The sequence below is a fragment of the Euphorbia lathyris genome, chromosome 8 (assembly GCF_963576675.1).
Source record: "Euphorbia lathyris chromosome 8, ddEupLath1.1, whole genome shotgun sequence".
NCBI lineage: Eukaryota > Viridiplantae > Streptophyta > Magnoliopsida > Malpighiales > Euphorbiaceae > Euphorbia > Euphorbia lathyris.
Genome location: NC_088917.1, coordinates 59,832,450 through 59,847,150, shown reverse-complemented (window position 1 = coordinate 59,847,150; position 14,701 = coordinate 59,832,450). Strand labels below are relative to the sequence as shown.

The window sequence follows — 14,701 nt, the reverse complement described above, 5'->3', positions numbered from 1 at the left end:
TCAAAGTTTGCTATTTGACTTTTTATTTCAATTTGGTCACATTTAATCCATGTTTATCTATTTTCATCATTATTCAAATTCAACCCCTATTTCATGTGAAATTTTATTATACGCCTCACGTATTCATTTTGCAAACTCTGACATACCTTAACGCTTGATTGGATGGGGTTTAGAGGGGTTAATAAGGGAAGGATTAGTAAGGATCGATAGAAACTCTTGTTTGGGAAGGGGAAGAGTTAGTAAGGATTTTTACAAACCTATGTTTGAAACACACAAAAAAAAAATAGAAGGGTAGAGTAATGGAGGGGTTTTGAAGGGTTTTTTTTTTAAAAGAAATTTCATCCAATTTTCAACCTTCCAATTCGGTGGGTTTTGAAGGATTAGAAATTACCATTCATTCTCTTTCTTTACCTTTCCATTCCCTTTCTTTACTTTTCCATATCATTCTCTACTCTTCCTTTATTTACCATTCTCTGCCCTTCATCCAATCAAGCCCTAATAGTTAAAGGGGATACTAGCAACTTTGTCCACTTTACTCTAACATTGCGTCTATCTTTGTTTTAATTTCACAAATTAATGAGGTTGTAAAGAGTCGAATTTCCAACCGTTTAGTTCAATAGGTTCTGATACCATATCAAGAAATCAATTAAACTAAAGGTTATTGGACTTTAGGTCCAATTTAAATTTTTAAAAAAGCTCAAGCATTTTGTCTTCAAAGAAAATTAGAAGAGTAAGAGATCCTACATTGTTTAGTAAGCAATAAAGGAGGTTTTCACACACTTGAGTGTGCCCCAAAAGAGTACACCACTTTTGTGAAGCGGTGAGGATCTACTTGATGCTTGGCATCGCCGTCCGTCCGTCCGAGCGGATTGAGTTGGGTTGGTATAAACCCCTTGTAATAAATTCGGAATAAATATTTTTTCTTTATTAATCAGTCATTCCAGTTCTCCAATCAGAGCACATCAACTCTTTTTCATGTATAAATACAAGTTGTGATTGTCATTTCAAAAACATTGAATACAGTATTTTCTCTGTAAATTTTCGAAACTGAGTAATTAAAATTATAAACAAAAACGAGTTTGTACTGTGTAATACAAACTCATATTTCGAGTGCACTGTTTTATCCTGGAGGAGATCGGAATTTGATTTGCAATATGAAAGTTTGAAAATTAATAATAGAAGGTTAATAATCTAATTATGCTTAGAAAATAAGATTATTGGAAGATTAAATAATCTAATCATAAGAGAGGTCGGTGACCGATAGTCTCACTCTAATATTTAATTTAGTAGGGTTTAGAAAGGTGAGTATTAAACGATTGATTATGAATAATAAACATGTACATATTTCGCGCAAATATATCTGAAGCTTCGGTCATTCAGGATTGCTTGAGTAAGTATGAGTCTGATTCGGGTCAGTGCGTGAATTTTCAGAAGTCGTCATTGTTTTTTAGCAGAAATTCGGTTGTCGAAGATAGGAACAATGTGTGTCAGATGCTTGGAGTTGTTGAAATTGAGGAGGTGGGTCTTTATCTTGGGGCACCAATTGCTGTTGGCCGTTGCCGGACGCGTACTTTTGGATATATTAAGGATTGGATTTGGTCAAGGATGAGTGATTGGAGAGAGAGATTTTTTATCTAGAGGCGGTAAAGAAGTTTTAATTAAGGCTGTGCTGCAATCTATTCCATCTTACATCATGAGTCTTTTTAGTTTACCAATCCAGATGTGTAATGATATTAATAGAATGTTGAACAAATTTTGGTGGAAATCCAATTGTAATTCACCTACTGGCATCTGCTGGAAGCGTTGGGAATTGTTGTGTAAGCCTAAGTCTTTGGGAGGTATGGGGTTCAGAAGCATTTGTGAGTTTAACACGGCTTTGCTAGCAAAACAGGGATGGCGGCTGTTACTTAATTCGAATTCACTGGTGGCAAAGGTTCTCAAAGCTAGGTATTTTCCTTCTGCTAGTTTTCTTCAGGCCGGTATTGGTCATAATCCTTCTTATATCTGGCGGAGCATTTTGGTTGGGAGAGATCTTTTGGTGAAAGGGTTGATTCGGAAGGTGGGAAATGGTATGGATACGGATATTTGGCGTGATCCTTGGTTACCGGATGTTTTGAATCCGCGGCCTACTACAACGGCCCCTGTTCTATCTAGGAATATGCCTGTGTCTGAATTGCTTGACCATCAAGGGGTGTGGAACTATGAACATATCATGGCTCGGTTTAATGATAGAGATCGTCGACTTATTTTGTCCATACCTCGTTGCAGGCTTTTGGCTGATGATTCTTGGTTTTGGTTGCCGGATAGAAGAGGCGTCTATACGGTTAAATCAGGGTATCATTTGGCTATGCAAACATTTCAATCTGCATCAATGAGCCCGACGGATATATGCTGGAAGTCATTATGGTCCTTATTGGTGCCTCCAAAAATTAAAATTTTTTTATGGCGAATTCTAAGCTCATGTCTGCCTACCCGAGTCAATTTGGTATTTCGTCATGTACCCATATCGGATTTGTGCCCTGTTTGCTCTAATGCATCGGAATCGGTTTTCCATATTTTTCTGATCTGTTCGAATGTACGGCTTGTCTGGGCGGAATTTTTTGGTGATGAAAGAATGGTTGGAGTTCAGAATTTTGAAGAATGGCTTTTGAACTTGTTGCGGGTTGCGCCTAAGCCATTGATTTGTGAGGTGTTGTTCCTGATGTGGAGTATTTGGAATGGGAGGAATAATGCCGTTTGGAACGCGTTAATTACCTCTTCATCGCGTATCGTTTTATCAGCACGAAGAGCTTGGTTCGAATGGACCCAGGCTAAGCCAAGTTGTGTGGAGGCTGATAGGAGTCATGTATTACGATCTAGCAAATGGAATCCGCCTGTCGAAGGTAATTTTGTGCTTAACGTTGATGCAGGAATTTTTAGTTCTGAAGGACACTGCTCTTTCGGCTTTCTGCTTAGAGATCATGAGGGAAGGTGTTTGGCAGCGGTTCATGGGGCATTTATGGGGTGCTTTGATCCTCTAACTGTGGAGATTATGTCAATTCGAGAGGCGCTAAGTTGGCTTAAAGCTAAAGCCTTTGGAAAGGTGCAGGTTCAGTCTGACTGTTTGGTTGATGTTCAAGCCATTATTCAACCTACGTATGATCTTTCTTATCGTTCGAACTTGATTGTTGATTGTATTCATTTGTTACATGATTTAGTTGATTGTTCTATTTCATTTGTAAACCGTTCAGCGAATACGGCTGCTCATGCACTTGCTAAAGCAGTCATATCTGTGTCTGTACGGGGAGAGTGGCAATCGCTGCTTCCGTTCCTCATCGATGTGCTTGATTCTGATATTGGTTAATAAAGTCTTTTATTTAAAAAAAAAAAAACATGTACATATACTTTGAATGCCACGCCCTATTCTATTTATAAGTTACTAAAACAATTCTAGTAATCGATTTAAGGTATATATCCTAACTTCTTTTGAGCATATATACCGATTCTTTAAATGATTATAATTAGGGTTGTAAATGAGCTGAACCGTTCATGAGTGGTTCGGTGGTCGGCTCGATAAAAGTTCGACTCGTCTCGGTTGGATTTGTAAACGAACCTCTCGTGACCACGATTTATTGGCTCGGTTTGTAAACGAACCGAGCTTGAACAGACCAAAGCTCGGTTCGAAAGCTCGTGAGCAGGTTCGATTAGAATATTTATGGACAAACTTTAGTTTTATAGAAAACTATATAGTTTTGTGTTAGTTCATAAATATCTAAATTGAGATCCGCCGTGACTTTCCTTGTTGCTGATCGTGGCTCCCATCGTGAGACCCACAAGCTTCTTTTAATATTATTTTATTTGCTATTAGATAAGTTCGTTCACAAACATAATAAATGAGTAATAGACGAACTATTTGTAAGCATCTTGTTTATTTATTCACAAACTTTACTTGTGCGCTTGTTTATGTTTAGATAATTTTTTTAATGAACCAAGTTCAAAGAGGATTTTAGGCTCGAAGCTCGGCTCGAACTCGTTTATTTTCTAATGAGCTGAGCCGAACTTGAGCAAGCCAAAGCTCGATTCGGATTTGAACTCGTTAATTTTATAGCGAGCCGAGTTTGAACAGACCAAAACTCGGTTCGATTCGATTACAGCCCGAACTATATGATCTCTATGAAATGTTATCGCAAAATCTCCACTTAAAAAAACGTTTAAAATTTATAAAATAACATTATTGTCACTAGTGCGTAATCCATTATATTCCGACAATTAAAACCCAAAATCCACTTTCACATTATGCAAACCCAGATATTATCTTAAACTTCCCCATCTAACAACACATCATCCCACTTCAGCCCAAATTTTTTTAAACCAAAATGTAATCTGTTAGGCCTAGCTAGTGCTGACCTGTACACCACACCACAATGCCTACACGCTATATATTGTCTACGTGTCATTTTGCACTCTTTGCCACGTGTTCCCCACCTGTTCGACGGCCATCTCAAAGTCAAATATCATTGGCTGCCAAACGTACGTACGTTTCATTCCCCTCAACGGCAGTTAGGCACACACAATACAAGTATGAACTTATCTATCTAATTCTTTTTAATTAATTAGCTAATTAAACACTTTTCTTTTTCAAACACGAGGTAATCCTAAAGTGTCCGTATCACCGCGGTAGCACTTTTAAGAAATATCTATGTCTAAACTAATTTCCGTTTGTTAGATGATAGACAACTCAAATAGATAGGACAGTTGATCCAAAGATTTAAGATTGCTCCATGTCCAAAGTGCAGTTCGAACATTTACTCTTGGTTAAGGGTGGAAGGAGTGGCGAATACATGATGAGTTGGTTGAGAGAGCCGATTTTACAGTGAATTTTTTTTTTTTTTTTTGCTAAATCGAACTTGTTCATTTTTTTTATATATACATATTATAATCTGAGTGATCAAGAGCCAATTTTTAAGTACTAATGTAAAACTTTTCAAAATTACGCTATATTGTGTTTAAGATTTTAACATGTAAAAAAATGTGTCTAATAGAACAAATTGGATTCAGAAAGAGCCAATAGGCTAAAAAATTTAGAAATTTGAATTTAAGGAAGGGCTTAATAGAGTAAAAAATCAGAATTTTGGATTTAGAGATCATCTAACAGTATCTTGCGAATTTTTGGATGCTAATTCAACACCCTATTAAAATTTCTTAGAGACAGGGCCGAAACTACCTCTGGTTATGTTGGTTCCGACAGCCGGAAGGGCCGGCTTTCCGTGCTCCTCCCTGCGTGTCTCGACCAGAGACAGATGCAGAGGAGGTTTAGGAGGCTTGAGCACCCGCTGGTTGCTAAAAACCACTAAAAATTCTATAAAACTTGTATATGGACTTATGAACTTTTATGTAAAAATATAAAAATACCAATTTAGCACTCGGCAACATCCTTGGGTTATTAAACACTACTTCTATATAAAGAAAGGAACATGTCAATACTGTTCTAATCATCTTCCTTAATCTCCCCTTAAAATCCATTAATGGGTTCCTGTAAATTTTCAATGTTCAGTTTTCTCAGTTTGATAATTTTGTTACTCAAAGTTTGCAGCAGTCTAGAAAATGATCATACGGAGAAACAGAAAGCTTCTTTACTTGCTTTCAAATCAGGAATCAAATTAGATCCTCAAGCTGTTCTTACAACCTGGAATTCAACAATTCCTGTCTGTAATTGGGCAGGAATTTCTTGCAACAACTTCACAAACTCCATTGTAGAGCTAGACTTAAGTGGCCTATCACTTAGAGGAAACATTTCTCCATTTTTATCCAATCTTTCTTCTCTCAACATTCTTGACTTATCTAGAAACTTCCTTGAAGGTCATATCCCATCAGAATTAGGGTATCTGTCCCAATTGAAACAACTCAGTTTGTCCTGGAATTTCCTTCAAGGAAATGTCCCTGAATTGGGTCATCTTAGTCAACTAGTATACCTTGATTTAGGTAGTAATAACCTTGTAGGACATATTCCTTCTTCAATTTTTTGTAATGGGTCCTTTTCTTTAGAGTATATAGACCTTTCTAATAACTCTCTAAGTGGTGAAATCCCTAAATGTGACCTTAGGAATTTAAGGTATCTTTTGCTTTGGTCAAATAGTTTAAGGGGTCAAGTTCCTTTAGCTCTTTCTAATTCAACTAAGCTTAGATGGATTGATTTGGAGTCTAATATGTTAAGTGGTGAATTGCCTTCTGAAATTGTTAGTAAAATGTCTGAATTGCAGTATCTTTATTTGTCTTATAATGACTTTGTTAGTCATGATCATAACACTAATCTTCAACCTTTTTTTGCTTCTTTAGTTAATTCTTCTAACTTTGAAGAACTTGAATTAGCAGGAAATGGTCTTGGTGGAAAGATACCTTCTATTATTGGTGATCTTTCTCATATTTTACAGATTCATCTTCATGATAATCTTCTCTTTGGTTCCATACCTAAACATGTTTCTAATCTGTTTAATCTTACTCTATTGAACTTGTCTAGTAACTTGTTAAATGGTACCATTCCTCCTGAGCTATGTCGAATTCGAAATCTAGAAAGGGTTTATTTGTCGAATAATTCGCTTTCCGGTGAAATTCCTGAGGCTCTTGGTGATATTCCTCATCTTGGTCTCCTAGATTTATCTATAAACAAGCTCTCAGGTTCTATTCCTGATAGTTTCGCTAACCTTTCGCAGTTACGAAGGCTTTTGTTATTCGAAAATCAGCTGTCAGGAACCATACCACGGAGTTTAGGAAAATGTATTAACTTAGAAATCTTAGACCTTTCTCATAACCGGATTTCAGGTACAATTCCTAGTGAAGTTGCAGGACTTGGGAGCTTGAAGTTGTACTTGAATTTGTCAAGCAACTTCTTACAGGGAGATTTACCATTAGAGCTAAGTAAAATGGATATGGTGTTAGAAATTGATCTATCTTCAAACAATCTCTCCGGTATCGTTCCGCCTCAGCTTGGAAGTTGCATTGCATTAGAGTATCTCAACCTGTCAGGAAATGTTCTCCAAGGCCTTGTTCCTTATTCATTAGGAAAGTTGCCTTATCTTAAGCAACTTGATGTATCTTCCAACCGATTAAATGGCGAAATCCCGGATTCTTTTGAAGAATCACCAACTCTCAGGATGCTCAACTTCTCTTTCAACAGCTTGTCCGGCAATGTATCGAACAAAGGCGTATTTTCGTGGCTGAATATCGACTCATTCGTTGGCAATAAAGGTCTTTGTGGCACAATAAAAGGCATGAAAAGATGTAGAAGAAAACATTCTTTTCATTCCATCATTTTGCCTATACTCCTGCCGCTTTTCGCCACGCCTTTCCTGTGTGTTTTCCTGATACTCAGATCAAAGTTCAGGAATCAAGTGGAGGTACACAATCAAGGAGACGTCGAAGAAGGCGAAAACGAAACAAACGAGCTCCCCTACCCTCGAATCTCGTACCGAAAACTGATAGAAGCTACCGGGGGATTCAGTCCTTCAAACCTCATCGGTTCAGGAAGATTCGGACACGTTTACAAGGGAGTTTTAGAAGACAATACAAGAATAGCAGTGAAAGTAATAGACTCAAGTGAAATCTCAGCAAGTTTCAAAAGAGAATGCCAAGTTCTAAAGAGGGCAAGGCATAGAAACTTGATAAGAATCATCACAATATGCAGCAAACCAGACTTTAAGGCTCTAGTTCTTCCACTGATGTCAAATGGGAGCTTGGAAAGGTATTTGTACCCGAAAAGCGGGTTGAAACCTGCGGTTGATTTGATCCAAATGGTAAGAATATGCAGTGATGTGGCTGAAGGAATTGCTTATTTACACCATTATTCTCCTGTTAGAGTTGTTCATTGTGACTTGAAGCCAAGCAATATTCTTCTTGATGATGACTTGACAGCATTGGTGACTGATTTTGGAATTGCAAGGTTGGTTAGAAGGATTGATGAGAACTGTAAATCAACAGATGATTCAATTTCTTTTAGCTCAACGGATAATTTGTTGTGTGGATCAGTTGGCTACATTCCTCCTGGTACGTATTCAAATCTCTATACATATGTAGTTAATAATAATAATGCCCTTTTGTTATGACAAAAGCATTGTGAGGCTTTGATCATTCTGATGAGGGGTTTGGGATTTTGAAATAAAAAATCCGACATACAATCCACTAAAATCGGAATGATCATGAGTCTCGTAATGCTTTTGGCCAGCGCTGTAATCAAGCCGAGCCCAGCATAGCCAAGCTTTGGCCTACTCCTGTTCTACTGGTGAGAAAATTGATGAGCTCGAGCTCAACATTCTGTTAATCGGTTTATGAACTTTGCTGCCAAATAGCTCAATGTTTATTTGAAATTTCTTTAACATAGAACTAAATAGTTATGAAACCTACAAAACTAAGTTATTTTACCTTTCTTCCTTTATATAAATACTATTATTAAAAAAAGAAAATCGACGTGTTAATGGACATTATAACAGAGCTTGTTCATTAATCTATAATAGAGCATGCTTGTGAGCTTTTAAACCGAATTTCATCATGCTCAAACTCAATTCATTTATAAATCGAGTCGAACATGGTTGAATTTTTATTGAGCCGAACGAGCGGCTCGACTTTTTTACTGCAGTACTTTTGCCTTCTTTTATTGTTTAAGGTCTTTCCGTCAGTTTCTATACTATTTTACTAGTAAATTTGCGTTTATATATATATATATATATAAACTTGCCTAATACATCACCAGCTAGCTGAACTTGTCCATAAAAGTAGATTGACTCCTTGAACTTTATTAGTGTCTCATCAGCTCCTTAAACTTACTTGTTTCGTATCATCAGTTTTCTAAACTAGATAATGTAATAAAAACAAAAATGGAGGATTATCGCATTGTATTTTAAGAAATGTAAGAGCTAAATAGTGTCTTTCACAAACTAAGACAACTTTTACGGTACTCTGGAAGTAATGCACTGAACTAATTATTTATAGTCCAATGCAGAATATGGAATGGGAAAGCGGGCATCGACGCAAGGAGACGTATACAGTTACGGAATACTATTGCTGGAAATAATAGCAGGAAAACGACCAACAGATGTTGCATTTGATGAAGAAGGTTTAACCTTGCATCAATGGGTCAAAAATCATTACCCAACCAAGCTTCACCCTATTGTTGAAGAAGCAATGCATAGGTTTGGTCCAGCTCAGGCACATTGTAACAACATTTGGAGTGAAGTTATAGTGGAAGTCATAGAGCTTGGTCTCATATGCACACAACTCAACCCTTCAACAAGACCAACCATGTCTGATGTAGCCAATGAAATGGCTAGACTAAACCACTTTCTTTCTTCCCCTCCTCATCTTCTCAATGATAAAATTTAGGGTATCTCCGGATCCGGGAATAATACATCCGATGAATCAATCGATTAGTGTCAGATGTATACATTTTTTTCTTATACCAATCATTTCTCATCTCATATAGTAATATATATACAAAACCATTTTCGTTGGTCAGCTGCATTACTCTCCCAGAGTACCGTAAAATTTCTCTTTTTCAATATTAAACCACAACATTTCTCTAAACTTGGTGTTTTGGGCGGAGACAGGGGTCCCGGGCCCCTCCGGCCGCCGGAACCACCATGACCACGAGTAGTTTTGACCCTCTTGTCTCCACAAAATTTAAGGCTATGGTGATTCCGGCCCTCCTATTTCCAAGAAATTTAGCTCGGATACTATATTAGTACCCAAAATTGGTCCAGGCCCATTAAGTCATCTCTAAATCCAAAATTTCATTTTTTTGGGCCTGTTAGGCCATCTTTTAAGTCCAAATTTCTAAGTTTTTTTTTTTTTTTTTTACCTGTCAGACATTTCTTAAATCTAAATTTCTAATTTTTTCACCTATTAGACCTTTCTAAATCCGAATTTTTTCTATTAGACACCGATTTAACAATTTTTTTTTACACATATGTAAAATCGGCCTCCAACCAAACAATCCTGTATTCGCCACTAGTCGTGAATAGTGAATATAATTTTTTTTATATATATAATTAAAGAGTATATACTTGAAAATGTAAGAAACTTTTTACTTCATTATAGTTTTGTGAGCACTAAATGTATTCAAATTTTTTTCCTTGATTTTCACGGGTGGAGAAATTTTGAGAATGTAATAAAATTAGTTGTTTTGGCAATTTCTTTATAAGTTTTTTCTTAAATTATTGCTTTTGTATTATCATTTGTCAATAATTAAAGAAAATCCATTAATTATTAAAATTTCATTAATATTGAATAATAATCTTGAAAAAAAAAGCGATTTTCAAATTATATCCATTAATTTAGTTGGAATTATAATTGTTTTTATTATGATATCAATATGAAGAGATGCCCTGTTATTAATGTAGCTAGCCCACACAATTGTTAATTAATGTTCCGCATTAATGCCTATTATTACGGTAAAAACACGAAAAAATGTAAAAACAAAAATGGAAGAAACGTGAAAACGAAATGTGAATTTTAATTATTAGGGCTAAATTATACTAATGGTACTTGAACTTTATCCTAGTTCACACAATTGGTATCTAGATTACATTTTATTCCAAAAATATACCCGAAGTAATGATGACCGGGCAATTTAGTATATTTTACCGGTTAATGACCGGTCAACGCGAGTTTCATGAGTTAATTAGATCGATGGTACATGAACTTTATCATAATTCACACTTTGGTACCTGAATTTTATTTTATCCTAAAACCATAACTCAAGTAAATGTGACTGAAAATTTTGATTCATTTGATCGGTTAATGAGCGGGTAACGTGAGATTGACCATTTTGAACTAAACATTAGAATTCACCATACACTCAATTAACATAAAATTACTACCATACCATTTAATATATAGATAGATAGATAGAGAGCTAAATGGTAGCATTGTAATTCTATGTTAATTGAGCGTATGATGGGTCTCAATTTTTAATTTAAAATGGTTAAACTCACGTTGATCAATCACTGATTGGTCAAATGTACTAAAATGTTGAGTCATCTGTATTTGATGTGTATTTTTTGGACAAAATAAAATCTAGGTACCAAGGTGTGAATTAGGATAAAGTTCAGGTACCATCAGTGTAATTTACTCGTTAAACTGGCCATTGACCAGTAAAATATACTAAATTATCCGATCATCGTTACTTCAGGTATATTTTTGAGACAAAATGTAATCTAAGTACCAAAGTGTGAATAGAATAAAGTTCAGGTATCATTATTGTAATTTACTCTAATTATTAGCATTAAATTTCACATTTTTTAATATTTTTACCATTTTTTATATTTTTACCGTTTTTACATTTTTCACACTTTTTTCGCATTTTTTCCTTTTTTTTATATTTTTCACGTTTTTTATTTTTTTGCATTTTTTACCGATTTTCTTTTTGAAATGAGGAAAAATTCCTGAATTTTAATAGGAGCACAGGGTTTTGGTTGGTCAAAATATATATTAGAATAGATTTTACAAGATTGTGAAGTCTGAATCATGATTCAACTATCCTTTGGATATAGTCTAATTTTGGGTTAAAAACATCAGGCATTTCGTCTATGGTGATGCATCAAAGTCTCTTTCTGAGTTTAAATAAGCACAAGTGGTAGGTGAAAATAATATTAAACCTTTTTCATTCATGATGCACTGCACTTAGAATCATCTCTCTTTTATCTTTTCCATTAAATTATTCACAAAGTCCCTAGACCCTGCACTAGGTCAAATTATCTAATGAAAAATAAAAAAGTTAAAAACATAAAATATATATATGTCACATTGAAGTCCATTAACGAGTACGACCGTAATTAGGCGGAACCAAATTTTGATCTGTTGATACTAAGTTTGATAGAAAATTAATGAGTTGGAACTTAACATTTTATTAGTGAGGTGCTTACGAGCTTGTTCTTACCAACTTTGACTGCGAACAACTTTATAATTCTATTCATAAATTTTACTTTTTACTCAGGAATATCTCATTGATTATGTTCATTTGAAATTCTTTATAACAAAGTATATAGTTATAAAACCCGTTGAGTTTCTCATTTTCTCCTTTATATAAATACTATTATTAAAAAGATAATCGAACTAAATTTACTCGCGAGTATGTTTGTAACATCCTGTTCCAATACCATGTAGATATTGTCCGCTCTGGTCCAAATCCAACACCTTGGACCCCACGGCTTTAAAACGCATTTGCATGTATTGGATTCTCATCTTACTAATAAGCTCCAATCACTCTCTCTCCATTTCCGATGTGGGATTCAGTTCATTCCTGCCCCCATCGCCATCCCTTAGGGCCGCTCCTTGATCAGGCATTCTATCCCGGCGCCACCCTCACCGGACCGGGTCGTTACAGTTATGAACATTAATCGAGTTTTCTCATGAACCTATAGCTGCGCCTACTCGTGAGCTTTCGAGCCAAATTTCACCGTGCTCTAGCTTAACTCGTTTATAACTTGAGCAGCCAGTCGATCTTTTAAGAAAAGAAAAAACTAGCGTGTAACCATCCTAAAAAGGCACATACCAACATGATGAGGGTATCTCCTTTGCAAATCCCAGCCAAGAGTGAATGAGCCTTCACACGGTATGTCCCCTTAACCACATATCGTGTGAGCCAATTCAACTGAAGAAGATCGAATGAGAAAGGAACCACACGGCGTGTGAAACCTTCACATGTGGTGTGAAATGCTTGATGAGCTTTTGAAACTTTTCGCTTAATTCACACGGCGTGTGGCTGTTTTAACACGTCGTGTGACACTGATCTAAGACAAGTCTTTGAGAGTTCCACATGCCGAGCAAAGCCCGTTGGCCCGTGTCAAGCATCATGAATTAAATAGCCACACGTCGTGTGGGATTCCTTCGTAGACAAGGAGACAAGTGTGTCACCAACCTGCTAACTTATTTACTACTTTGCCATCCATTATTTGTTGTCTTGCGGGTTTTATTTACTGATCTGCCACTAGTTTTCCTTACCCCAATATTACCCCTATTTTGTAAGTTGTGGTTGTAACCTGGTGAGGGCTTTTAGGTATTTTGTCATCTAATTGTGGGAAGTATTTAAGCACCTAATTTTGTAAGGACAAACAACTTTTACCAATCAAACACAAATTCCTTTTAGAAACAAGGTTTCTAATCTATATTTGAGATTAACTCCTAGTAGTTAAACTAGTGAAGAAACTTCTTTTGTTGATTTATGATCAAAATCAACTCTATCGTCACGAAATCGTATCGCAACACCTGTAAGGCACATCACACTCGTGAAAGTTCGCTATCCAATTAGGTACCGTATTTGGATTTTCGTTGGGGAAACGAATGGACAATTCTAAAATCGCATATGGCTAAAATGATATTTTTGGCTTTTTAGATTGCGAAATTAATGATATTTTTGGCTTTTTAGATTGCTAAATTTTAATTTCTGGCCTCTAAACTTTTATGTTTCTTAAGTAAAGTCCAAGTCTTATGGACTAAATTATCATATTATGGTATTTATTAGAATACTCTTTTTCATTGACAAAATTTCAATTTATTCATTTAGAATGTTGAGTTCACAGCATCTTATGTTCAACCATGATGATTAAGAAGTGCATTTTAACAAAATTAAAAGTTCAGGAAGTACTTCGCATGACATAAAAATTCATTGACTTTTAAGTTACATTAATTCAGCCTATAATTGGAGCAGGTAATTGTTTAATGATGTCGGGATACTTTCCTCGTACTTCATATCCTCAAGAACATTCCTGAAAATATGAAAAAAGACAGTTTTAGATCGTCCATCATGCTAGACGGATCTCCAAATACTAGTTCTGTTGCCGAGTCCGAAGAGCCAGTAGTGCAGGAACCAAATGCAAAAATAAAAAATCAACCAAAATGAAGTGGAATATGATATTATGGATTCTTGTCTAATATTATATAACAGGATTGTTGAGAATGAGAGACATGCTTACTCAGAAAACTTTCCAGTAGAGGAATTTTCTCAACCCATAGTTTCTAATGGCATACAACATGGGCTTGCTCCGGATTTTATTGCTTATGTCGCAAAAGATTTACAAATCCGTCATAAAAACATACATGTTATCATCGTAAAAGGTTTTCATCAACAACATGCATTGATTTCTTTTCTTTCAATTATTCTTTTCCCCCTTTATCTATAATAACAAAACGGATTTTTTCAATGTAAAAAATAAAAATTCCAACGGCTTTTGCTACTATAACCTTCCCAACCACGATTTTTTTGAGCCGTTTCATCTCGAAATAAGAAACTTTATTGATATTAGGTCTCAAACACAAACAAAAATAGAATAAATAAAAAAAAGCAGTAAATAGAAATAGATAAATAGTGGGTTCCATCGTTTTTATGGTTACTTCTTAAACCGTGAGGTCTTCTCTATACACCTGAACCCCCCTCCTGCATTTAATCATTTAATCAATTCTATTGTTAATGTGTACAGTTCACATTCTTTTGCTCTACCCATGAATTATCAAGTAATAGGTCTTTCACAAGAAGATCTATCTATCATAGTAATGGTATTTAATTATGACGATTAGCTAATTCGTTGACCCTGTTAGTTCGCTCTTGCAATAGTAGGGGCATAAACTTTCAGCCTTTTAACTTTTAATTTAATAGATTTTTCCTGCTTAATGGATAATCATTTGTTACCAATGGGAAATTCTTTCATGTTTAGTCTCTAAATTTAACATCCAAATT

The 14,701-nt window shown here is 35.5% G+C and overlaps 1 protein-coding gene across 2 annotated transcripts; it reads left to right on the top strand.

The window, feature by feature from the left end:
• The first annotated feature begins 5,401 nt into the window (after positions 1–5,401).
• On the top strand, positions 5,402–10,104 carry LOC136203148 (putative leucine-rich repeat receptor-like serine/threonine-protein kinase At2g24130). 2 transcript variants are annotated; one of them, XM_065994224.1, is made up of 2 exons: positions 5,402–8,019; positions 8,972–10,104. In XM_065994224.1, the coding sequence occupies exons 1-2, from the start codon at positions 5,505–5,507 to the stop codon at positions 9,349–9,351; spliced, it is 2,895 nt and encodes a 964-aa protein (XP_065850296.1). In that variant the 5' UTR covers positions 5,402–5,504; the 3' UTR covers positions 9,352–10,104. The 2 variants fall into 2 exon arrangements, with proteins under 2 accessions (XP_065850296.1, XP_065850297.1); XM_065994225.1 differs by having other exon boundaries at positions 8,962–9,210.
• Positions 10,105–14,701: the final 4,597 nt, after the last annotated feature.

Excerpts from the sequence above, each read along its gene's own strand:
- LOC136203148 (XM_065994224.1), top strand. The coding sequence starts at position 5,505 with ATGGGTTCCTGTAAATTTTCAATGTTCAGTTTTCTCAGTTTGATAATT. Across the intron at positions 8,020-8,971 it reads AGTTGGCTACATTCCTCCTG|AATATGGAATGGGAAAGCGG; the intron begins GTACGTATTCAA and ends AGTCCAATGCAG.